We start from the raw sequence: 27967 nt of genomic DNA on the forward strand, positions 1-27967 counted from the left end.
GCGAGTGCGTGTTTGTATTTCTACATGCGGGTGTGAATGACCAGAAGAAAAGCTCTGATTCCCCTGGGGGAAAATGTTGTATGTTTGCATATAAAGATCTGTAGACCCTGAATATAAGACGACTCGTTTTATTCGGACTCTTTTCTAGGGAAAAGTAGCATTATCTCAGTGAGTCCCGAGTGTGTGTGAGTGACAGGAAGAAAAACTCACTCCCTGACAAAAAAAAAGTAGTAGGTTTGGATTTAAAATCTGTCCACTTTGGTCATATATGGGAAACTCCTCATTTTTAAGACACTTTTCGCGAGTGCGTGTTTGTATTTCTACATGCGAGTGTGAATGACCGGAAGAAAAGCTCTGACTTCCCTGGGGGAGAATGTTGTAGGTTTGCATGTAAAGATCTGTAGGCCTTGAATATAAGACGACTCCTTTTATTCTCACTCTTTTCTAGGGAAAAGTAGCATTATCTCAGTGAGTCCCGAGTGTGTGTGAGTGACAGGAAGAAAAACTCACTCCCTGAATTTAAAAAAAAAAAATCTCTCCACTTTGGTCATATATGGGAAACTCCTCATTTTTAAGACACTTTTCGCGAGTGCGTGTTTGTATTCCTACATGCGAGTGTGAATGACCGGCAGAAAAGCTCGGACTCCCCTGGGGGAAAATGTTGTAAGTTTGCATGTAAAGATCTGTAGACCCTGAATATAAGACAAATCATTTTATTCAGACTGTTTTCTATGGAAAATTAACAATCTCATTGAGTCACTCGTGTGTATGAGTGACAGGAAGAAAATCTGACCACTGGGCAGCATCTCTATTTGGCAGTGTGAATGACAGGGGGAAAAAAGCTCTGACTCCTTCAGGGAAAAGTGTAGGTTTGCATATTTAAATCTCTAGACCCCGATTATAAGACGACTTGTTTTATTCAGACTTTTTTTTTAGGTAAAATTAACATAACCATAGTGAGTCATAAGTGTGTGAGTGACTGGAAGAAAAGCTGACCCCATGGGAAAGAGGAAGTAGGTTTGCATTTAAAATCTCTCGACTACAGGTTTCTATAGAAAATTCCTCATTTTTGAGACACTTTTCTTTGCCGCGTGTCTGTATTAGGCGGCATCTCTACCGGGGAGTGTGAATGACAGGAAGAAAAGCTCTGACTCTTCGGGGAAAAGTGTAGGTTTCCATGTTTAAATCTGTAGACCCTAAATATAAGACGACACGTTTTATTCTGACTCTTTTCTAGGGAAAAGTAGCATTATCTCAGTGAGTTCCGAGTGTGTGTGAGTGACAGGAAGAAAAACTCAATCCCTGACAAAAAAATTAAAATCTCTCCACTTTGGTCATATATGGGAAACTCCCCATTTTTAAGACACTTTTCGCGAGTGCGTGTTTGTATTTCTACATGGGGGTGTGAATGACCGGGAGAAAAGCTCTGACTCCCCTGGGGAATATGTTGTAGGTTTGCATGTAAAGATCTGTAGACCCTGAATATAAGACTACTCATTTTATTCTGACTCTTTTCTAGGGAAAAGTAGCATTATCTCAGTGATTCCCGAGTGTGTGTAAGTGACAGGAAGAAAAACTCACTCCCTGACAAAAAATGAAAATCTCTCCACTTTGGTCATATATGGGAAACTCCTAATTTTTAAGACACTTTTCGCGAGTGCGTGTTTGTATTTCTACATGCGGGTGTGAATGACCGGAAGAAAAGCTCTGACTCCCCTGGGGAAAATGTTGTAGGTTTGCATGTAAAGATCTGCAGGCCCTAAATATATAAAACGAATCATTTTATTTAGACTGTTTTCTATGGAAAATGAACAATCTCATTGAGTCACAGTGTGTGTGTGAGTGACAGTAAGAAAATCTGACCCCTGGGTAAGAAGGCGGCATCACTATTTGGCAGCGTGAATAAATGTCAATCTAATTTAGATATATATATATATGGGAAACTCCCCATTTATAAGACACTTTTCGCGAGTGCGTGTTTGTATTTCTACATGCGGGTGTGAATGACCGGAAGAAAAGCTCTGACTCCCCTGGGGGAAAATGTTGTTGGTTTGCATGTAAAAATCTGTAGACCCTGAATATAAGATGACTCGTTTTATTCTGACTCTTTTCTAGGGAAAAGTAGCGTTATCTCAGTGAGTCCCGAGTGTGTGTGAGTGACAGGAAGAAAAACTCACTCCCTGACAAAAAAGAAGTAGTAGGTTTGCATTTAAAATCTGTCCACTTTGGTCATATATGGGAAACTCCTCATTTTTAAGACACTTTTCGCGAGTGCGTGTTTGTATTTCTACATGCGGGTGTGAATGACCGGAAGAAAAGCTCTGACTCCCCTGGGGGAAAATGTTGTAGGTTTGCATGTAAAAATCTGTAGACCCTGAATATAAGACGACTCATTTTATTCTGTCTCTTTTCTAGGGAAAAGTAGCATTATCTCAGTGAGTCCCGAGTGTGTGTGAGTGACAGGAAGAAAAACTCACTCCTTGAATTAAATAAAAAAATCTCTCCACTTTGGTCATATATGGGAAACTCCTCATTTTTAAGACACTTTTCGCGAGTGCGTGTTTGTATTTCTACATGCGAGTGTGAATGACCGGAAGGAAAGCTCTGACATCCCTGGGGGAAAATGTTGTACGTTTGCATGTAAAGATCTGTAGGCCCTGAATATAAGACGACTCCTTTTATTCTCACTCTTTTCTAGGGAAAAGTAGCATTATCTCAGTGAGTCCCGAGTGTGTGTGAGTGACAGGAAGAAAAACTCACTACCTGAATTAAAAAAAAAAAAAATCTCCACTTTGGTCATATATGGGAAACTCCTCATTTCTAAGACACTTTTCGCGAGTGCGTGTTTGTATTTGTACATGCGGGTGTGAATGACCGGAAGAAAAGCTCGGACTCCCCTGGGGGAAAATGTTGTAGGTTTGCATGTAAAGATCTGTAGGCCCTGAATATAAGACAACTCCTTTTATTCTCACTCTTTTCTAGGGAAAAGTAGCATTATCTCATAGAGTCCCGAGTGTGTGTGAGTGACAGGAAGAAAAACTCACTCCATGAATTAAAAAAAAACAATCTCTCCACTTTGGTCATGTATGGGAAACTCCTCATTTTTAAGACACTTTTCGCGAGTGCGTGTTTGTATTTCTACATGCGGGTGTGAATAACCGGAAGAAAAGCTCTGACTCTCCTGGGGGAAAATGTTGTAGGTTTCCATGTTTAAATCTGTAGACCCTGAATATAAGACGACTCCTTTTATTCTCACTCTTTTCTAGGGAAAAGTAGCATTATCTCAGTGAGTCCCGAATGTGTGTGAGTGACAGGAAGAAAACTCACTACCTGAATTTTTTTTAAAAATCTCTCCACTTTGGTCATATATGGGAAACTCCTCATTTTTAAGACACATTTCGCGAGTGTGTGTTTGTATTTCTACATGCGGTGTGAATGACCAGAAGAAAAGCTCGGACTCCCCTGGGGAAAAATGTTGTAGGTTTGCATGTAAAGATCTGTAGGCCCTGAATATAAGACAAATCATTTTATTCAGACTGTTTTCTATGGAAAATTAACAATCTCATTGAGTCACTCGTGTGTGTGTGTGAGTGACAATAAGAAAATTTGACCCCCTGGGTAAGACGGCTGCATCTCTACGGGGGAGTGTGAATGACAGGAAGAAAAGCTCTGAGTCCTTCAGGGAAAAGTGTAAGTTTTTCCATGTTTAAATCTGTAGACCCTGAATATAAGACGACTTATTTTATTCAGACTGTTTTCTAGGGAAAATTAACAATCCCATTGAGTCACTAGTGTGTGTGAGTGACAGGAAGAAAATCTGACCCCCTTGGAAAGAAGAGGTAGGTTTGCATTTAAAATCTCTCGACTACAGGTTTCTATAGAAAATTCCTCATGTTTGAGACACTTTTCTTTGCCGCGTGTCTGTATTAGGGGGGATCTCTACGGGGGAGTGTGAGTGACAGGAAGAAAAACTCACTCCCTGACAAAAAAAAAAGTAGTAGGTTTTTCAATTTTTATTTCAAATCACTCTACTTTGGTCATATATGGGAAATTCCTCATTTTTAAGACACTTTTCGCGAGTGCGTGTTTGTATTTCTACATGCGGGTGTGAATGACCGGAAGAAAAGCTCTGACTCTCCTGGGGGAAAATGTTGTAGGTTTGCATGTAAAAATCTGTAGACCCTGAATATAAGATGACTCGTTTTATTCTGACTCTTTTCTTGGGAAAAGTAGCATTATCTCAGTGAGTCCCGAGTGTGTGTGAGTGACAGGAAGAAAAACTCACTCCCTGAATTAAAAAAAAAAAAATCTCTCTACTTTGGTCATATATGGAAAGCTCCTCATTTTTAAGACACTTTTCGCGAGTGCGTGTTTGTATTTCTACATGCGAGTGTGATTGACCGGAAGAAAAGCTCTGACTCCCCTGGGGGAAAATGTTGTAGGTTTGCATGTAAAGATCTGTAGGCCCTGAATATAAGACAAATCATTTTATTCAGACTGTTTTCTATGGAAATTTAACAATCTCATTGAGTCACTTGTGTGTGTGAGTGACAGGAAGAAAAACTCACTCCCTGATTTTTCAAAAAAAATCTCTCCACTTTGGTCATATATGGGAAACTCCTCATTTTTAAGACACTTTTCGCGAGTGCGTGTTTGTATTTCTACATGCGAGTGTGAATGACCGGCAGAAAAGCTCTGACTTCCCTGGGGGAAAATGTTGTAGGTTTCCATGTTTAAATCTGTAGACCCTGAATATAAGATGACTCGTTTTATTCTCACTCTTTTCTAGGGAAAAGTAGCATTATCTCAGTGAGTCCCGAGTGTGTGTGAGTGACAGGAAGAAAAACTCACTCCCTGAATTAAAAAAAAACAACTCTCCACTTTGGTCATATATGGGAAACTCCTCATTTTTAAGACACTTTTCGCGAGTGCATGTTTGTATTTTTACATGCGAGTGTGAATGACCGGAAGAAAAGCTCTGACTCCCCTGGGGGAAAATGTTGTAGGTTTGCATGTAAAGATCTGTAGGCCCTGAATATAAGACACATCATTTTATTCAGACTGTTTTCTATGGAAATTTAACAATCTCATTGAGTCACTTGTGTGTGTGAGTGACAGGAAGAAAAACTCACTCCATGATTTTTAAAAAAAAATCTCTCCACTTTGGTCATATATGGGAAACTCTTAATTTTTAAGACACTTTTCGCGAGTGTGTTTGTATTTCTACATGCTGGTGTGAATGACCGGAAGAAAAGCTCTGACTCCCCCGGGGAAAAAAAGTTGTAGGTTTGCATGTAAAAATCTGTAGACCCTGAACATAAGATGACTTGTTTTATTCTGACTCTTTTCTAGGGAAAAGTAGCATTATGTCAATGAGTCCCGAGTGTGTGTGAGTGACAGGAAGAAAAACTCACTCCCTGAATTAAAAAAAAAAAATCTCTCCACTTTGGTCATATATGGGAAACTCCTCATTTTTAAGACACATTTCGCGAGTGCGTGTTTGTATTTCTACATGCGAGTGTGAATGACCGGCAGAAAAGCTCTGACTTCCCTGGGGGAAAATGTTGTAGGTTTCCATGTTTAAATCTGTAGACCCTGAATATAAGAAGACTCGTTTTATTCTCACTCTTTTCTAGGGAAAAGTAGCATTATCTCAGTGAGTCCCGAGTGTGTGTGAGTGACAGGAAGAAAAACTCACTCCCTGACAAAATGTTTTAAATCTCTCCACTTTGGTCATATATGGGAAACTCCTCATTTTTAAGACACTTTTCGCGAGTGTGTGTTTGTATTTCTACATGCGAGTGTGAATGACTGGAAGAAAAGCTCTGACTCCCCTGGGGGAAAATGTTGTAGGTTTGCATGTAAAAATCTGTAGACCCTGAATATAAGATGACTTGTTTTATTATGACTCTTTTCTCTGGAAAAGTAGCATTATCTCAGTGAGTCCCGAGTGTGTGTGAGTGACAGGAAGAAAAACTCACTCCCTGAATTTTTTTTTCAATTCTCTCTACTTTGGTCATATATGGGAAACTCCTAATTTTTGTCTGCATTAGGGGGAATCTCTACGGGGGAGTGTGAGTGACAGGAAGAAAAACTCACTCCCTGACAAAAAAAAAGTAGTAGGTTTTTCAAATTTTTTTTCAAATCTCTCTACTTTGGTCATATATGGGAAAGTCCTAATTTTTAAGACACTTTTCGCGAGTGCGTGTTTGTATTTGTACATGCGGGTGTGAATGACCGGAAGAAAAGCTCGGACTCCCCTGGGGGAAAATGTTGTAGGTTTGCATGTAAAGATCTGTAGGCCCTGAATATAAGACGACTCCTTTTATTCTCACTCTTTTCTAGGGAAAAGTAGCATGATCTCAGTGAGTCCCGAGTGTGTGTGAGTGACAGGAAGAAAAACTCACTCCCTGATTTAAAAAAAAAAATCTCTCCACTTTGGTAATATATGGGAAACTCCTCATTTTTAAGACACTTTTCGCGAGTGCGTGTTTGTATTTCTACATGCGAGTGTGAATGACCGGCAGAAAAGCTCTGACTTCCCTGGGGGAAAATGTTGTAGGTTTGCATGTAAAGATCTGTAGGCCCTGAATATAAGACAAATCATTTTATTCAGACTGTTTTCTATGGAAAATTAACAATCTCATTGAGTCACTTGTGTGTGTGAGTGACAGGAAGACAAACTCACTCCCTGATTTTTAAAAAAAAAATCTCTCCACTTTGGTCGTATATGGGAAACTCCTCATTTTTAAGACACTTTTCGCGAGTGCGTGTTTGTATTTCTACATGCGGGTGTGAATGACCGGAAGAAAAGCTCTGACTTACCTGGGGGAAATGTTGTAGGTTTGCATGTAAAGATCTGTAGGCCCTGAATATAAGACGACTCCTTTTATTCTCACTCTTTTCTAGGGAAAAGTAGCATTATCTCAGTGAGTCCCGAGTGTGTGAGAGTGACAGGAAGAAAAACTCACTCCCTGAATTTTTTTCTTCAAATCTCTCTACTTTGGTCATATATGGGAAACTCCTAATTTTTAAGACACTTTTCGCGAGTGCGTGTTTGTATTTCTACATGCGAGTGTGAATGACCGGCAGAAAAGCTCTGACTCTCCTGGGGGAAAATGTTGTAGGTTTGCATGTAAAGATCTGTAGGCCCTGAATATAAGACGACTACTTTTATTGTCACTCTTTTCTAGGGAAAAGTAGCATTATCTCAGTGAGTCCCGAGTGTGTGTGAGTGACAGGAAGAAAAACTCACTCCCTGACAAAATGTTTTAAATCTCTCCACTTTGGTCATATTTGGGAAACTCCTCATTTTTAAGACACTTTTCGTGAGTGCGTGTTTGTATTTCTACATGCGGGTGTGAATGACCGGAAGAAAAGCTCTGACTCTCCTGGGGGAAAATGTTGTACGTTTCCATGTTTAAATCTGTAGACCCTGAATATAAGACGACTCGTTTTATTCTGACTCTTTTCTCTGGAAAAGTAGCATTATCTCAGTGAGTCCCGAGTGTGTGTGAGTGACAGGAAGAAAAACTCACTCCCTGACAAAAAAAAAGTAGTAGGTTTGGATTTAAAATCTGTCCACTTTGGTCATATATGGGAAACTCTTAATTTTTTAGACACTTTTCGCGAGTGTGTGTTTGTATTTCTACATGCTGGTGTGAATGACCGGAAGAAAAGCTCTGACTCCCCCGGGGAAAAAAAGTTGTAGGTTTGCATGTAAAAATCTGTAGACCCTGAATATAAGATGACTTGTTTTATTGTGACTCTTTTCTAGGGAAAAGTAGCATTATGTCAATGAGTCCCGAGTGTGTGTGAGTGACAGGAAGAAAAACTCACTCCCTGACAAAAAAAAAGTAGTAGGTTTGCATTTAAAATCTCTTTACTTTGGATATATATATGGGAAACTCCCCATTTTTAAGACACTTTTGGCGAGTGCGTGTTTGTATTTCTACATGCTGGTGTGAATGACCGGAGGAAAAGCTCTGACTCCCCCGGGGAAAAAAGTTGTAGGTTTGCATGTAAAGATCTGTAGACCCTGAATATAAGATGACTCGTTTTATTCTGACTCTTTTCTAGGGAAAAGTAGCATTATCTCAGTGAGTCCCGAGTGTGTGTGAGTGACAGGAAGAAAAGCTGACCCCTTGGGAAAGAGGAAGTAGGTTTGCATTTAAAATCTCTCGTCTACAGGTTTCTATAGAAAATTCCTCATTTTTGAGACACTTTTCTTGTCCGCGTGTCTGTATTAGGCGGCATCTCTACGAGGGAGTGTGAATGACAGGAAGAAAAACTCACTCCCTGACAAAAAAAAAGTAGTAGGTTTTTCAATTTTTTTTTCAAATCTCTCCACTTTGGTCATATATGGGAAACTCCTCATTTTTAAGACACTTTTCGTGAGTGCGTGTTTGTATTTCTACATGCGGGTGTGAATAACCGGAAGAAAAGCTCTGACTCTCCTGGGGGAAAATGTTGTAGGTTTCCATGTTTAAATCTGTAGACCCTGAATATAAGAAGACTCCTTTTATTCTCACTCTTTTCTAGGGAAAAGTAGCATTATCTCAGTGAGTCCCGAGTGTGTGAGAGTGACAGGAAGAAAAACTCACTCCCTGAATTTTTTTTCCAAATCTCTCCACTTTGGTCATATATGGGAAACTCCTCATTTTTAAGACACTTTTCGTGAGTGCGTGTTTGTATTTCTACATGCGGGTGTGAATAACCGGAAGAAAAGCTCTGACTCTCCTGGGGGAAAATGTTGTAGGTTTCCATGTTTAAATCTGTAGACCCTGAATATAAGAAGACTCCTTTTATTCTCACTCTTTTCTAGGGAAAAGTAGCATTATCTCAGTGAGTCCCGAGTGTGTGAGAGTGACAGGAAGAAAAACTCACTCCCTGAATTTTTTTTCCAAATCTCTCTACTTTGGTCATATATGGGAAACTCCTAATTTTTAAGACACTTTTCGCGAGTGCGTGTTTGTATTTCTACATGCGAGTGTGAATGACCGGCAGAAAAGCTCTGACTCTCCTGGGGGAAAATGTTGTAGGTTTGCATGTAAAGATCTGTAGGCCATGAATATAAGACAAATCATTTTATTCAGACTGTTTTCTATGGAAAATTAACAATCTCATTGAGTCACTCGTGTGTGTGAGTGACAGGAAGAAAAACTCACTCCCTGAATTTAAAAAAAAAATCTCTCCACTTTGGTCATATATGGGAAACTCCTCATTTTTAAGACACTTTTCGCGAGTGCGTGCTTGTATTTCTACATGCGGGTGTGAATGACCGGAAGAAAAGCTCTGACTTCCCCTGGGGGAAAATGTTGTAGGTTTGCATATGAAGATCTGTAGACCCTGAATATAAGACAATTCGTTTTATTCTGACTCTTTTGTAGGGAAAAGTAGCATGATCTCAGTGAGTCCCGAGTGTGTGTGAGTGACAGGAAGAAAAACTCACTCCCTGAATTAAAAAAAAAAATCTCTCCACTTTGGTCATATATGGGAAACTCCTCATTTTTAAGACACTTTTCGCGAGTGCGTGCTTGTATTTCTACATGCGGGTGTGAATGACCGGAAGAAAAGCTCTGACTTCCCCTGGGGGAAAATGTTGTAGGTTTGCATGTAAAGATCTGTAGGCCCTGAATATAAGAAGACTCGTTTTTTTCTCACTCTTTTCTAGGGAAAAGTAGCATTATGTCAGTGAGTCCCGAGTGTGTGTGAGTGACAGGAAGAAAAACTCACTCCCTGACAATTTTTTTAAAATCTCTCCACTTTGGTCGTATATGGGAAACTCCTCATTTTTAAGACACTTTTCGCGAGTGCGTGTTTGTATTTCTACTTGCGAGTGTGATTGACCGGAAGAAAAGCTCAGACTTCCCTGGGGGAAAATGTTGTAGGTTTCCATGTTTAAATCTGTAGACCCTGAATATAAGACGACTCATTTTATTCTGACTCTTTTCTAGGGAAAAGTAGCATTATCTCAGTGAGTCCCGAGTGTGTGTGAGTGACAGGAAGAAAAACTCACTCCCTGAATTTTTTTTTCAAATCTCTCTACTTTGGTCATATATGGGAAACTCCTAATTTTTGTCTGTATTAGGGGGAATCTCTACGGGAAAGTGTGAGTGACAGGAAGAAAAACTCACTCCCTGACAAAAAAAAGTAGTAGGTTTTTCAATTTTTTTTTCAAATCTCTCCACTTTGGTCATATATGGGAAACTCCTCATTTTTAAGACACTTTTCGCGAGTGCGTGTTTGTATTTCTACATGCGGGTGTGAATGACCGGAAGAAAAGCTCTGACTCTCCTGGGGGAAAATGTTGTAGGTTTGCATGTAAAAATCTGTAGACCCTGAATATAAGATGACTCGTTTTATTCTGACTCTTTTCTCGGGAAAAGTAGCATTATCTCAGTGAGTCCCGAGTGTGTGTGAGTGACAGGAAGAAAAACTCACTCCCTGACAAATTTTTAAAAATCTCTCCACTTTGGTCATATATGGGAAACTCCTCATTTTTAAGACACTTTTTGCGAGTGCGTGTTTGTATTTCTACATGCGAGTGTGAATGACTGGAAGAAAAGCTCTGACTCCCCTGGGGGAAATGTTGTAGGTTTGCATGTAAACATTTCTGGGACCCTAATATAAGACAAAGCATATTCAGCCACGTACCTTCTGTGGCATCATCATGCCTGCTGTTTTGGTAACACATGGCCTGGTTGGCCTCCTCCAGGGCCGAGTCCAGACTCCAGCACCGAGGCTGGTCCTCCTTGGGCGGGTTGACGGCGTCGTCCTTCAGGAGGTCCGAAGCCGAGCTCCTCAGGGCCGGGTCCTTCTCCAGGGCCCGCTCCAGAAAGGACCTCATTGCCTGGCTGCAGTTGTCTGCGATGTCCTCCAGAGGGGGTGCTTGCTTGTGGATCTGGAGTAGGAACAAGAAAAAAACCCCAAAACAAGGTTATAAGTGTGTCATTTTTTGTGTGTGTCACATGACTTCTCTGTCAGTAGTGACAAAGAGGAAGTGAGTCACACGGAACAGAGCTGATAGTATTCTCTAAAAGTGACCATGACGGAGGTTGCAAATGGAAACAAATGTTATGGTGGACTAAATAGGTCAAATATAAAAAAAAGCACTTACAATGTAGAGATAGGACGGGTAGGCGGTGCGTGGGTATCTCCTCACCCAGGGGGGGCTGCCGGTCTGCATGTGAATGATAGCCGTGCCCAAACTGTAGATGTCGGTCTTGGTATCATGCCCGCGACACAAAACCAGCTCGGGACTCATGTACATCTGGAGGAAACAACAATTTGAGCGTGAGGCGGCCAAACAAGTGCGAGTGAGGCGTGAAGCCCACAAAGTGTGTGGAATGTAAACAAACACACCACCACAGTTCTTCTCTCGGCCTTTGGAAAGTCCAGCCTGCTGTGTAATGTTGGCTGCAGTGTTGGTGAGCAGGATGCTCGTCTTGGGGTTTTCCCACCCAGCTTGTTTATACAAAACTAGTCAAGTTGTCACGTTGTGTAAATGGTCAATAAAAAGAGAATACCATGATTTGCAAATCCTTTTCAACTTATATTCAATTGAATAGACTTGGCATTGTCTTGCTGAAATAAGCAGGGGCGGTCCATGATAACGTTGCTTGGATGGCAACATGTGTTGCTCCAAAAGCTGTATGTACCTTTTCAGCATTAATGGTGACCCCATACCATCACACATTGCTGCCTTTTACACTTTGCGCCTAGAACAATCCGTACGGTTCTTTTCTGAGGACACGACGTCCGCAGTTTCCGAAAACAATTTGAAATGTGGACTCGTCAGACCACGGAACACTTTTCCACTTAGCATCGGTCCATCTTAGACGAGCTGGGGCCCAGCGAAGCCGGCGACGTTTCTGGGTGTTGTTGATAAACGGCATTCGCTTTGCATAAAAGAGTTTAAACTTGCACTTATAGATGTAGCGATGAACTATAGTTACTGACAGTGGTTTTCTGAAGTGTTCCTGAGCCCGTGTGGTGATATCCTTTACACGCCGATGTCGGTTTTTGATGCAGGATCCAAGGTCACGGGCATTCAATGTTACGTGCAGGGATTTCTCCAGATTCTCTGAACCTTTTGATGATATTACAGACCTTAGATGTTTTTTTTTTACAGTTTTTACTTGTAATATTTGAGATATAATACGATGGATTCAAATGTTTATTATTATTGTAATATGTCTGTCCCCTATTAAACCGTTATTGTCCCTAATTAAACTAGTGGCTACATAATAATTAAAGTTTTTAAGCTTTTTAGACAGTAGTAAAATATATATATATATATATATATATATATATATATATATATATATATATATATATATATATATATACATATTTCTTTTTACAATTTTTACATATAATATTTGAGATATAATACGATGTATTCAAATGTTTATTATTATTGTAATATGTCTGTCCCCTATTAAACCGTTATTGTCCCTAATTAAACTAGTGGCTACATAATAATTAACGTTTTTAAGCTTTTTAGACAGTAGTAAAATATATATATATATATATATATATATATATATATTTTTTTTTACAATTTTTACATATAATATTTGAGATATAATACGATGGATTCAAATGTTTATTATTATTGTAATATGTCTGTCCCCTATTAAACCGTTATTGTCCCTAATTAAACTAGTGGCTACATAATAATTAACGTTTTAAAGCTTTTTAGACAGTAGTAAAAAAAATAAAAAATATGTATATATATATATATATATATATATATATATATATATATATATATATATATATATATATATATATATATATATTTTTTTTTTTTTTTAATTTTTTTTTTTTAATTTTTTTTAATTTTTTTTTTTTTTTAATTTTTACATATAATATTTGAGATATAATACGATGGATTCAAATGTTTATCATTGTAATATTGTTGTCCCCTATTAAACCGTTATTGTCCCCAACTAAACTAGTGGCTACATAATTATTAAAGTTTTTAAGCATTTTAGACAGTAGTTACATTTTTTTTTTTACAATTATTACATACAATATTTGATATTTATTACGATGGGTTCAAATGTTTATTATTGTGACATTTTTTTGTCCCCCTATTAAACCGTTATTGTCCCCAATTAAACTAGTGGCTCCTTAATAATTAACGTTTTTAAGCATTTTAGACAGTAGTTACATTTTTTTTTTTTTACAATTATTACATATAATATTTGAGATATAATATGATGGATTTAAATGTTTATTATTGTAATCTTTTAGATTAGAATCAGAATTAGAAAGAATCAATCAATCAATCAATGTTTATTTATATAGCCCTAAATCACAAAAGTCTCAAAGGGCAGAAAGCTAAATACTTCTCCCATCACTATTCTGAGAACCAGCACCCTTTGTAGTTGAAATCTGTTCAATGGCTACTTCTTCTATCCAATTTACACATTTCAGTACAAAATATCCCCGTTATGTAAAATGCAAGTGACTGAAATGTCAATACAAGGATCTGCCTCGTGTTTTCAGGAATTTACTGCAAAAAACCCCGTCTCTCCCACTCGGGGGCTGGTCTGGTGTCCGGGCCGCCAGTTGAATAGCCCTGCCTTAGACCATCGGAACCTTATTTGTTCCTGTATTCCTACATTTCAGCTACAGTTGACGTCAGTTTCCGCTCATTTTTCTGTGCATTTTCTCGACGCTTTGACGTTTTCCTCGGTCTACCAGTATGCTCGCTTTTTACAACCTTCCCATGTTGTTTGTACTTGGCCCAGGTTTTAGACACAGTTGACAGTGAACAATCAACATCTCTTGCAACATTGATGATTTTACCCTCTTGGAGAAGTTTGATAATCCTCTCCTTTGTTTCAATTGACATATCTGGTGTTGGAGCCATGATTCATGTCAATCCACATGGTGCAGTGTCCTGGGTATGACGTTAAAGTGCATCCGGCAGTGGAGGCTCCTCTATGGGGTCTTGGGGCACTAGGAGGTTAACCCCTTTACTACTGTTAACCCCAGGTGGCCCTTGGCAAAGGCCTAGTACCTGATTGCCCCCTAGCCAGGGATACGGTGAAGACCTCAACGGCGGGGCAGGCGGAAGACGGTAGATGTAAGAACTACCACAACGGCTGCAATGGCGGAAGAAGGCACCCCCCCCAGTTATGGGGAAATAACAACCCAAGACCTCAACGGTGGAACAGGCGGGAGGATGATTGCTATCCCTATGGATCGTCACAATGGCTGGGATGTCGGGTGAAGGCTGCAGCAGAAAAGGGTCCCCAGTCGTCTTGGACTCCATGCCACTGGACCCTGACCCGGATCTCTTTCTGTCTTGCCTCTTGTGGGGGCTGAGTAGCGCTTTAATAGCGGCAGCCGGCCTCCAGGGTCCCAACTCCCCCCTCCTCTGTTGCGAGTTGTTGTGATTACATGTACCATGTATATGTGTGCCATGCTATGTGAGGTTTTTTCCTCGGACTCAGTCTGGACCACTCCTGAGGGTTCCAGCCTCAGACTGATATTTTTTTTGACTCTTCCCCCTTTTCCCAATGTCACCTTTTTCCCACCTTTTTAAGGAGCGCTGTAAGTGGCTGATCCGTTGGCGGTTCTTATGTGTCTTGTACATGTTAAGAATGGACAAAATAAAGCTGCTGTGTCTGTGATCCGTCAAGGATGGTGTGGTGACTGTCTGTTAAACAAAGTCACGCACAGGCATCCTCCATAAAGGGATACCCCCTCTACCAGGAGGATCGTCATACTCGCTCGAGTGACCGCCGATGATGACATGGTGCAACAGCTCTCCAAGGTGGGAACACTCATTTTAAAGTGCAGACTGATGAACGGATTTATTCTGGTGCAGGGGTTCGCTTTGGAAATGAAAAACTGTTCTAAAATGAAACTCTTACAGACTACAACGATATATTTTCTTGATTTCTTTTAGTGTTTTAAAACCAGGACGTTTGAAATGACTGTAGTTTTGTGTCAAAGTCTGTTATCTGCTTTTTTCCCCACAAAGTTAAACAACCGAACGAACGACTGAACGGCCCCCAGGTCTTGGGGTTGTGCGTGCGGGACCACGGTACGGCAGGAATTCGTTCTCTTACCTCGGTTCCTCTCAAGTCTCTGGGGATGTAGACGTCTTCTGTCATCTGCACAGTGAGGCCGAAGTCCACCAGGACAGCCTTGTCTGACATCAGGACAATGTTGCTGGCTGAAGAGGACACAGAGACGCGGGTATGTCAGGTCCTGGAGTTCCCAACTGAACAGAAGTCAAAGGTCTGTAGGGAGGCCCTGGAACTAGATCCCTCGGAAGCGTCCTCCCAAGTGCTTTAGATTCAGGTCAATCAAAGGTCTCCCTACGGACCTAAACAAGTACATGACAAGGGCTGACCACTGCTCATTTACTAATAATACCATTAATACCAACACCACCAATTCATGGATCGATCTGATCCTCCTCTTACGTTGTTGCATTACCCTCTCTCCAGACTCTTACTAATCTACGTGTTAATTTCCTATTCGTGACTGCTGACTTGCTGATGCAACGTGGTTCCATCTACACTTCTTCAACTTTGCTCGGCAGTTATTTCTCGGGTGTTGCTTCAAGCTATGCTAGCTCAGATCGGGGGTTCAGCAACCAGCGGCTTCCTAACTGTTACAAATCCCACTGTTCGTATAAAACATGCTTTACTGACGAGCGTATTTGGCGAGCGCGGTTTCGTCCTAATTTCAGCGGTCTTTGAACTCGCCGCAGTTTGATTGCAAGCACGACTTTCTACGACGCTGCCACGGAAGGACGTGTTTTATGCCGCTCCTTCTTCGTCTCATTTTGTCCACCAAACGTTTTATACTGTGCGTGAATGCACAAAGTTGAGCTTTGTTGATGTTATTGACTTGTTGGAGTGCTACTCAGGCATATTTGGTCACTGCGTGATGCTAACGTGCTATCTAGACTAGCTGTATGTACATATTGCATCATTATGCCTCGTTTGTAGCTATATTTGAGATCATTTAATTTCCTTTACTTATGTCCTCGGTGTGTTTAATTTATATTTGCATGTCTGTATGTAACATTGGCTGCATTTCTGATAGTTGTTTGTGCGCCATGTTGTTCCAGACCACAGCAAACGTTACCCAGCTTGCAAAGATCGTAATAAATCCATTAGAAGAAGACTGCCTGTCGTTTACTTAAACTTGGACACACCCATCTATACCTTTGGCCATTCTATGTTTTCCAAAGTTGTAAAAATGTGTAGATTACTGTCAATGAATGTGGACACACATAGTCATTTTGATAGTAGGCTATAGACACTTACATAATGTGTTGCCTTCATTATAACATTTAAATAAGGCCTTTAAAGTCATTTTGATAGTAGGCTAATATAGACACTTACAACATGTGTTGCCTTCATTATAACACTTATATAAGACTTTAAAAGTCATTTTGATAGTAGGCTGATATAGCTAATATAGACACTTACATCATGTGTTGCCTTCATTATAACACTTATATAAGGCTTTTAAAGTCATTTTGATAGTAGGCTAATATAGACACTTACATCATGTGTTGCCTTCATTATAAGGCTTTTAAAGTCATTTTGATAGTAGGCTAATATAGACACTTACAACATGTGTTGCCTTCATTATAACACTTATATAAGACTTTAAAAGTAATTTTGATAGTAGGCTGATATAACTAATATAGACACTTACATCATGTGTTGCCTTCATTATAACATTTATATAAGGCTTTTAAAGTCATTTTGATAGTAGGCTAATATAGACACTTACATCATGTGTTGCCTTCATTATAACACTTATATAAGGCTTTTAAAGTCATTTTGATAGTAGGCTAATATAGACACTTACAACATGTGTTGCCTTCATTATAACCCTTATATAAGACTTTAAAAGTCATTTTGATAGTAGGCTGATATAGCTAATATAGACACTTACGTCATGTGTTGCCTTCATTATGACACTTATATAAGACTTTAAAAGTCATTTTGATAGTAGGCTGATATAGCTAATATAGACACTTACGTCATGTGTTGCCTTCATTATAACACTTATATAAGACTTTTAAAGTCATTTTGATAGTAGGCTAATATAGACACTTACAACATGTGTTGCCTTCATTATAACACTTATATAAGGCTTTAAAAGTCATTTTGATAGTAGGCTAATATAGCTAATATAGACACTTACATCATGTGTTGCCTTCATTATGACACTTATATAAGACTTTAAAAGTCATTTTGATAGTAGGCTGATATAGCTAATATAGACACTTACATCATGTGTTGCCTTCATTATAACACTTATATAAGACTTTTAAAGTCATTTTGATAGTAGGCTGATATAGCTAATATAGACACTTACATCATGTGTTGCCTTCATTATAACTTATATAAGGCTTTTAAAGTCATTTTGATAGTAGGCTAATATAGACACTAACAACATGTGTTGCCTTCATTATAACACTTACATAAGGCTTTTAAAGTCATTTTGATAGTAGGCTTATATAGACACTTACAACATGCGTTGCCTTCATTATAACACGTATATAAGACTTTAAAAGTTGTTTTGATAGTAGGCTAATATAGCTAATATAGACACTTACAACATGTGTTGCCTTCATTATAACACTTATATAAGACTTTAAAAGTCATTTTGATAGTAGGCTGATATAGCTAATATAGACACTTACGTCATGTGTTGCCTTCATTATGACACTTATATAAGACTTTAAAAGTCATTTTGATAGTAGGCTGATATAGCTAATATAGACACTTACGTCATGTGTTGCCTTCATTATAACACTTATATAAGACTTTTAAAGTCATTTTGATAGTAGGCTAATATAGACACTTACAACATGTGTTGCCTTCATTATAACACTTATATAAGGCTTTAAAAGTCATTTTGATAGTAGGCTAATATAGCTAATATAGACACTTACATCATGTGTTGCCTTCATTATGACACTTATATAAGACTTTAAAAGTCATTTTGATAGTAGGCTGATATAGCTAATATAGACACTTACATCATGTGTTGCCTTCATTATAACACTTATATAAGACTTTTAAAGTCATTTTGATAGTAGGCTGATATAGCTAATATAGACACTTACATCATGTGTTGCCTTCATTATAACTTATATAAGGCTTTTAAAGTCATTTTGATAGTAGGCTAATATAGACACTAACAACATGTGTTGCCTTCATTATAACACTTACATAAGGCTTTTAAAGTCATTTTGATAGTAGGCTTATATAGACACTTACAACATGCGTTGCCTTCATTATAACACGTATATAAGACTTTAAAAGTTGTTTTGATAGTAGGCTAATATAGCTAATATAGACACTTACAACATGTGTTGCCTTCATTATAACACTTATATAAGACTTTAAAAGTCATTTTGATAGTAGGCTGATATAGCTAATATAGACACTTACATCATGTGTTGTCTTCATTATAACACTTATATAAGACTTTTAAAGTCATTTTGATAGTAGGCTAATATAGACACTTACATCATGTGTTGCCTTCATTATAACACTTATATAAGGCTTTTAAAGTCATTTTGATAGTAGGCTAATATAGCTAATATAGACACTTACATCATGTGTTGCCTTCATTATAACACTTATATAAGGCTTTTAAAGTCATTTTGATAGTAGGCTAATATAGACACTTACATCATGTGTTGCCTTCATTATAACTTATATAAGGCTTTTAAAGTCATTTTGATAGTAGGCTAATATAGACACTAACAACATGTGTTGCCTTCATTATAACACTTACATAAGGCTTTTAAAGTCATTTTGATAGTAGGCTTATATAGACACTTACAACATGCGTTGCCTTCATTATAACACGTATATAAGACTTTAAAAGTTGTTTTGATAGTAGGCTAATATAGCTAATATAGACACTTACAACAGGTGTTGCCTTCATTATAACACTTATATAAGACTTTAAAAGTCATTTTGATAGTAGGCTGATATAGCTAATATAGACACTTACATCATGTGTTGTCTTCATTATAACACTTATATAAGACTTTTAAAGTCATTTTCATAGTAGGCTAATATAGACACTTACATCATGTGTTGCCTTCATTATAACACTTATATAAGGCTTTTAAAGTCATTTTGATAGTAGGCTAATATAGCTAATATAGACACTTACATCATGTGTTGCCTTCATTATAACACTTATATAAGGCTTTTAAAGTCATTTTGATAGTAGGCTAATATAGACACTTACATCATGTGTTGCCTTCATTATAACACTTATATAAGGCTTTTAAAGTCATTTTGATAGTAGGCTAATATAGACACTTACAACATGTGTTGCCTTCATTATAACACTTATACAAGACTTTTAAAGTAATTTTGATAGTAGGCTAATATAGCTAATATAGACACTTACATCATGTGTTGTCTTCATTATAACACTTATATAAGACTTTAAAAGTCATTTTGATAGTAGGCTAATATAGACACTTACATCATGTGTTGCCTTCATTATAACTTATATAAGGCTTTTAAAGTCATTTTGATAGTAGGCTAATATAGACACTTACAACATGTGTTGCCTTCATTATAACACTTATATAAGGCTTTTAAAGTCATTTTGATAGTAGGCTAATATAGACACTTACAACATGTGTTGCCTTCATTATAACACTTATATAAGACTTTAAAAGTCATTTTGATAGTAGGCTAATATAGACACTTACATCATGTGTTGCCTTCATTATAACACTTATATGAGACTTTAAAAGTAATTTTGATAGTAGGCTAATATAGCTAATATAGACACTTACATCATGTCTTGCCTTCATTATAACACTTATATAAGGCTTTTAAAGTCGTTTTAATAGTAGGCTAATATAGACACAACATGTGTTGCCTTCATTATAACACTTATATAAGACTTTAAAAGTAATTTTGATAGTAGGCTAATATAGCTAATATAGACACTTACATCATGTGTTGCCTTTATTATAACTTATATAAGGCTTTTAAAGTCATTTTGATAGTAGGCTAATATAGACACTTACAACATATGTTGCCTTCATTATAACACTTATATAAGGCTTTTAAAGTCATTTTGATAGTAGGCTAATATAGACACTTACAACATGTGTTGCCTTCATTATAACACTTATATAAGACTTTAAAAGTGTCGGCACGGACTACAATTGCGGACGGGCGCAAATTTTCAGGACTTATGCAGATCCCAAATACAGCTCAGCAGGTACCAGACGGTAAGAAAAGTTGCATAATATTGCGAAACAACCATGTGAGCATCTTTGCTCGTGGAGGCTTCTCCTGAGTTCGATAGATCTGCCTTTGAGCCCGGTGTACAGGGTTTTGAGCACGTTTTTATCGTCATACACACAAGTATGGATTGCTTTCCAGCAATATATTTCGGACTTTCCAGTCCGGCGTGTCTTTGCTCTTCCTCGTTCTGTCTCTGTGCGTGTGTCTTTCTCTGGCTCCAACTCCAACAACATGTCTCGGCCCGGCTGCTGCTAATAAGGGCTGACAGGTGATTAAATAATCAGCCCCAGCTGGGCAATCTACTCACCTGCCGCTGGTTTCGAGGCCGGGCTATACACACAGGAGGCGTTCCGACCACGCCCTCCTCCACAAACCCTTTTGCGGTCCTTACACACGTCATAATAATATAATCCACCAAGTGGTGCGGCTTCATAGCTTACCAATGTCGTACTAAAAACATTTTGACAGATTTTTGAGCGCCGTCTGTAATGTTCTATATTCTCAATGGAACACTTTTGGTGTTGTTTACTGTGTGACTGCCATCTACTGGTCACACTTATCATTACACCATGCACCAAATAAAATAGCTTCGAGGTCAGTAAGCACAACCAGAATTATTCCGTACATTAGGCGCACCATACTTGCCAACCCTCCCGATATTTCCGGGAGACTCACGAATTTCAGTGCCCCTTTCCCGAAAATCTCCCGGGGCAACCATTCTCCCGAATTTCTCCCGATTTTCCACCCGGACAAAAATATTAAGGGCACTGCCTTTAGCGTCCTCTACAACCTGTCGTCGCGTCCGCTTTTTCACCATACAAACAGCATGCTGACACACGTATGTGACTGCAAGACATACTTGATCAACAGCCATACAGGTCAGACTGAGGGTAGCCATATAAACAACTTTAACACTGTTACAAATATGCGCCACACTGTGAACCCACACCAAACAAGAATGACAAACACATTTCGGGAGAACATCCGCACCGTAACACAACATAACAAATACCCAGAATCCCCTGCAGCCCTAACTCTTCCGGGATGCTACAATATACACCCACGCTACCACCAAACCCCGCCCTCCCAACCTCCCAATCTCCCGAATTTGGAGGTCTCAAGGTTGGCAAGTATGAGGCGCACTGTCAATTTTTGAGAAAATTAAAGGATTTTAAGTGCACTTTATAGTTCGGAAAATACGGTATTTTTTATTTTCACGCTTGTTTGTCAGTTAAAGGCCTACTGAAAGCCACTACTAGCGACCACGCAGTCTAAAAGTTTATATATCAATGATGAAATCTTAACATTGCAACACATGCCAATACGGCCGGGTTAGATTACTAAAGTGACATTTTAAATTTCCCGGGGAACTTCCGGTTGAAAACGTCTATGTATGATGACGTATGCGCGTGACGTCAGTGGTTGAAACGGAAGTATTCGGACACCATTGTATCCAATACAAAAAGTTCTGTTTTCATCTCAAAATTCCACAGTATTCTGGACATCTGTGTTGGTGAATCTTTTGCAATTTGTTTAATGAACAATGGAGACAGCAAAGAAGAAAGCTGTAGGTGGGATCGGTGTATTAGCGGCTGGCTGCAGCAACACAACCAGGAGGACTTTCACTTGGATAGCAGACGCGCTATTCGACGCTAGCCGCCGACCGCATCGATGATCGGGTGAAGTCCTTCGTCGCGCCGTCGATCGCTGGAACGCAGGTGAGCACGGGTGTTGATGAGCAGATGAGGGCTGGCTGGCGTAGGTGGATAGCTAATGTTTTTAGCGTAGCTCTGTGAAGTCCCGTAGCTAAGTTAGCTTCAATGGCGTCGTTAGCAACAGCATTGTTAAGCTTCGCCAGGCTGGAAAGCATTAACCGTGTAGTTACATGTCCATGGTTTAATAGTATTGTTGATTTTCTGGGGTTTATTTCTTTTGTTTCTATCTGCAGTTAAGCCCGATGCTATCACGTTAGCTCCGTAGCTAAAGTGCTTCGCCGATGTATTGTCGTGGAGATAAAAGTCACTGTGAATGTCCATTTCGCGTTCTCGACTCTCATTTTCAAGAGGATATAGTATCCGAGGTGGTTTAAAATACAAATCCGTGATCCACAATAGAAAAAGGAGAGAGTGTGGAATCCAACGAGCCAGCTTGTACCTAAGTTACGGTCAGAGCGAAAAAAGCTGCGTCCTGCACTGCACTCTAGTCTTTCGCTCTCACGTTCCTCATCCACGAATCTTTCATCCTGGCTCAAATTAATGGGGTAATCGTCGCTTTCTCGGTGCTGGTGTAAACAATGGGGAAATGTGAGGAGCCTTTCGACCTGTGACGTCACGCTACTTCCGGTACAGGCAAGGCTTTTTTTTTTATCAGCGAGAAAAAGTTGCAAACTTTATCGTCGATGTTCTCTACTAAATCCTTTCAGCAAAAATATGGCAATATCGCGAAATGATCAAGTATGACACATAGAATGGATCTGCTATCCCTGTTTAAATAAAAAAAAATCATTTCAGTAGGCCTTTAAGTGCACTTTATAGTTCGGAAAATACGGTATTTTTTATTTTCACGCTTGTTTGTCAGTGAAGAATGCTCAGAAGTTGTGTATCTGCGCCTCCATTCAGACAAAAAGTTCTCAGGGGCATAATTACCTCTGACTAGGGATGTCCGATAATGGCTTTTTGCCGATATCCGATATGCCGATATTGTCCAACTCTTTAATTACCGATACCGATATCAACCGATACCGATATCAACCGATATATACAGTCGTGGAATTAACACATTATTATGCCTAATTTGGACAACCAGGTATGGTGAAGATAAGGTACTTTTTAAAAAAATTAATCAAATAAAATAAGATAAATAAATTTTAAAAAAATGTCTTGAATAAAAAAGAAAGTAAAACAATATAAAAACAGTTACATAGAAACTAGTAATTAATGAAAATTTGTAAAATTAACTGTTAAAGGTTAGTATTATTAGTGGACCAGCAGCACGCACAATCATGTGTGCTTACGGACTGTATCCCTTGCAGACTGTATTGATATATATTGATATATAATGTAGGAACCAGAATATTAATAACAGAAAGAAATAACCCTTTTGTGTAAATGAGTGTAAATGGGGGAGGGAGGTTTTTTGGGTTGGTGCACTAATTGTAAGTGTACCGTATTTCCTTGAATAGCCGCAGGGGGCGCTAATTAATTTAAAACCCTCTTCTCACTCCTGCGGTTACCAAAACCATGCGGAATGGGCAAGCATGCGCTAATTATTTTAAAACCTCTTCTGACTCCGGCGCTTACCTTATCATGAAAAGCACATTTAATAATAAAAAAAAACGTTATTATGATCTTACCTTTACTTGTCAATGGGTCCATGTGCAGCTGCTTCTGATCAAAGGCAGTCTTTCTTATCTTTCTTCAATTTTAAAAGTCTCTGGAGATCTTCCTTTAGTTATTACCTCCTGCTTCGATTGAAAGACCAGTTTAGAAAACTGTTTCATTTTAGATATGTAATCCTCCATGTTAAAAGTGCAAGCAAACAATCATGCTTGCTGCTTGTTGTCTTCTTCTGCAGCACCAGTCTCCTGCAGTACTGGTAGTCGCAAGAAGGATCACTAGCGCCCTCTACCACCAGGAGGCAGGAGTCATTTAATGACTCATATTTGACCCGGCGGAAGTGCCAAGCATGCGCTAATTATTTTGCTAAACGAGTTTGACCCGGCTGTAATTCTAGGCAGGCGAATACTATATTCCCGGCGCCAATTCAAGGAAATACGGTATCTTGTGTTTTTTATGTGGATTTAATAAAAAAAAAAAAAAAACGATACTGATAAAAAAAAAAACGATACAGATAATTTCCGATATTACATTTTAACGCATTTATCTGCATCTCTACCTCTGACATGTTGGTCGTTCACTCTCTGAAGCCAACATTCAGGCCTGGTGCAGAAAAGCGCACGATAAGTCGGGAATTCCAGAGTGAACCGTCTTTAGGGCAAAGAGGCCGACAAGACGGACCGAAGAATGCTTTGATCCCGGCTTGTGCTTCAGAACGGCATGCGATGCAACAGCGTTCTTGGTTATTATGTCAGTCTATGGATGCCTTTTGATCACATGACCGAAAAAGGCATTTCATTCTCCAGCGGGGGAAGAGAACAGTCAATTATTCTGAACGGGTCGAACTGACTCTTGTCAAACGTTGTTGACAATGCAAATGTTGTCTTCCATGCACCATGACACATACTGTATTGGTGGACCTTCACCGGGCCGGTGGTTTTCTTACGTTTGATGTCGTGATGGATGACGTTGTGCGAGTGGAGGTACTCCAGGCCTCTCAGGATATGCTTGGTCACCCAGATCACCTCGAACTCCCTCATCGGCCCGCAGCTGTCCACCTTCTCCAAGGCCGAGCCGCCCTCGCCGGCCTCCATGAAGAGATGCACCTTCTGCTCCCACAGCAGAGCCCCGTAGAGCTCGGCGATGTTCTCGTGGCGGAAGCGAGCCTGGAACTCCACGTCGGCTCCTCGGAAATTCTCCATCGGGATCTGTGACCGATAAGAGAGAAGATTGACTTATGTGTGTTGACTTTTTGTTTCATTTTTTTTTTCTGCACCATGACTAAGAAAGGTTGTTTGGATTGGGTCATATAAGTGTATGCAGTGCTTCCGATAACAGGAAAGTACACACCATGGACAATGGCATTACTATCTCCTTTGAATTTTTTATAGTGATGTCACTTTTTTAAAAAAATAATATCCACAAATTTCAGTGAGAAGATTGACTTATGTGTGTTGACATTTTTTTTCCCCTGCACCATGACTAGGAAAGGTTGTTTGGATTGGGTCATATAAGTGTATGCAGTGCTTCTGATAACAGGAAAGTACACACCATGGACACTGACATGACTATCTCTTTCAATTGTTTTTATAGTGATGACACGGTGTTTATAATATCCACATTTCAGTGAGAAGATTGACTTATATGTGTTGACATTTTTTTTTCCTGCAACATGACTAGGAAAGGTTGTTTGGGTTGGGTCTTATAAGTAAATGCAGTGCTTCTGATAACAGGAAAGTACACTCCATGGGCACTGACATGACTATCTCTTTGTATTTTTTTATAGTGATGACACATTGTTTATAATATCCACAAATTTCAGTGAGAAGATTGACTTATGTGTGTTTATTTTATTGTTTTCCTGCACTATGACTAGGAAAGGTTGTTTGGATCGGGTCATATAAGTGTATGCAGTGCTTCTGATAACAGGAAAGTACACACCATGGACACTGACATGACTATCTCTTTCAATTGTTTTTATAGTGATGGCACATTGTTTATAATATCCACACATTTCAGTGAGAAGATTGACTTATGTGTGTTAAATTTTTTTTTCTTCCTGCACCATGACTAGGAAAGCTTCTTTGGATCGGGTCATATAAGTGTATGCAGTGCTTCTGATAACAGGGAAGTACACACCATGGACACTGACATGACTATCTCTTTCAATTGTTTTTATAGTGATGACACGGTGTTTATAATATCCACATTTCAGTGAGAAGATTGACTTATATGTGTTGACATTTTTTTTTCCTGCAACATGACTAGGAAAGGTTGTTTGGGTTGGGTCTTATAAGTAAATGCAGTGCTTCTGATAACAGGAAAGTACACTCCATGGGCACTGACATGACTATCTCTTTGTATTTTTTTATAGTGATGACACATTGTTTATAATATCCACAAATTTCAGTGAGAAGATTGGCTTATGTGTGTTTATTTTATTGTTTTCCTGCACTATGACTAGGAAAGGTTGTTTGGATCGGGTCATATAAGTGAATGCAGTGCTTCTGATAACAGGAAAGTACACACCAAGGACACTGACATGACTATCTATTTCAATTGTTTTTATAGTGATGGCACATTGTTTATAATATCCACACATTTCAGTGAGAAGATTGACTTATGTGTGTTAAAAAAAATGTTCTTCCTGCACCATGACTAGGAAAGCTTGTTTGGATTGGGTCATATAAGTGTATGCAGTGCTTCTGATAACAGGAAAGTACACACCTTGGACACTGACATGACTATCTCTTTCAATTTTTTTACAGTGATGGCACGTTGTTTATATTATCCACAAATTTCAGTCAGAAGATTGACTTATGTGTGTTGATTTTATTTTTTTCTGCACCATGACTAGGAAAGGTTGTTTGGATCGGGTCATATAAGTGAATGCAGTGCTTCTGATAACAGGAAAGTACACACCATGGACACTGACATGACTATCTCTTTCGGATGTTTTATAGTGATGACACATTGTTTATAATATCCACAAATTTCAGTGAGAAGATTGACTTATGTGTGTTTTGTTTATTTTTTTGTGCACCATGACTAGGAAAGGTTGTTTGGATTGGGTCATATAAGTGAATGCAGTGCTTCTGATAACAGGAAAGTACACACCATGGACACTGACATGACTATCTCTTTCGGATGTTTTATAGTGATGGCACATTGTTTATAATATCCACAAATTTCAGTGAGAAGATTGACTTATGTGTGTTTTGTTTATTTTTTTGTGCACCATGACTAGGAAAGGTTGTTTGGATTGGGTCATATAAGTGTATGCAGTGCTTCTGATAACAGGAAAGTACACACCAATGATACTGACATGACTATCTCTTTCAATTTTTTTTTATAGTGATGGCACATTGTTTATAATATCCACACATTTCAGTGAGTAGATTGACTTATGTGTTTTTAATTATTTTTTTTCTGCACCATGACTAGGAAAGGTTGTTTGGATTGGGTCACATAAGTCATTGCAGTGCTTCAGATAACAGGAAAGTACACACCATGGACACTGACATGACTATCTCTTTCAATTTTGTTATAGTGATGGCACATTGTTTATAATATCCACACATTTCAGTGAGAAGATTGACTTATGTGTTTATTTTATTTTTTCCTGCAACATGACTAGGAAAGGTTGTTTGGATTGGGTCACATAAGTCATTGCAGTGCATCAGATAACAGGAAAGTACACACCAAGGATACTGACATGACTATCTCTTTCAATTTTGTTTATAGTGATGACACATTGTTTATAATATCCACATATTTCAGTGAGAAGATTGACTTATGTGTGTTTAATATTTTTTTCTGCACCATGACTAGGAAAGGTTGTTTGGGTTGGGTCATATAAGTGTATGCAGTGCTTCTGATAACAGGAAAGTACACACCAAGGACACTGACATGACTATCTCTTTTGAATTTTTTATAGTGATGTCACGTTTTTTTTAAAATAATATCCACAAATTTCAGTGAGAAGATTGACTTATGTGTGTTTATTTTTTTTTCTTTCTGCACCATAACTAGGAAAGGTTGTTTGGATTGGGTCATATAAGTGTATGCAGTGCTTCTGATAACAGGAAAGTACACACCAAGGACACTGACATGACTATCTCTCAATGTCTACGAAATGGTCGACAATTTGCCACTCGTCAGAACCTTGGGTATATTCATTTAAATATCAAAACGGATGATGTCATCGCCCCGCGGTTAAATGGTGACAGTACTGCCACTGACATCAATGCTCACACATACACATAAACTAATGCCAGGAAGCTGTGTGTGTGTGTGTGTGTGTGTGTGTGTGTGTGTGTGTACACTCCACTGAGTCAACATAGC

The 27967-nt window shown here is 38.8% G+C and overlaps 1 protein-coding gene across 1 annotated transcript in view; it reads right to left on the minus strand.

Annotated features, from left to right (window-relative positions):
• Window positions 1-27967, minus strand: part of LOC133630506 (mitogen-activated protein kinase kinase kinase 8-like) — a 38628-nt gene that overhangs the window by 4167 nt on the left and 6494 nt on the right. The window contains exons 4-7 of the mRNA XM_062022117.1: window positions 24570-24831; window positions 15093-15199; window positions 11120-11272; window positions 10657-10903 (exon numbers count right to left, since the gene is read on the minus strand). Of these exons, the coding sequence (XP_061878101.1) occupies window positions 10657-10903; window positions 11120-11272; window positions 15093-15199; window positions 24570-24831 (769 nt within the window). The remainder of the gene's footprint in view (window positions 1-10656; window positions 10904-11119; window positions 11273-15092; window positions 15200-24569; window positions 24832-27967) is intronic.

The sequence above is a fragment of the Entelurus aequoreus genome, linkage group LG15 (genome assembly GCF_033978785.1).
Source record: "Entelurus aequoreus isolate RoL-2023_Sb linkage group LG15, RoL_Eaeq_v1.1, whole genome shotgun sequence".
Taxonomy (NCBI): Eukaryota; Metazoa; Chordata; class Actinopteri; order Syngnathiformes; family Syngnathidae; genus Entelurus; species Entelurus aequoreus.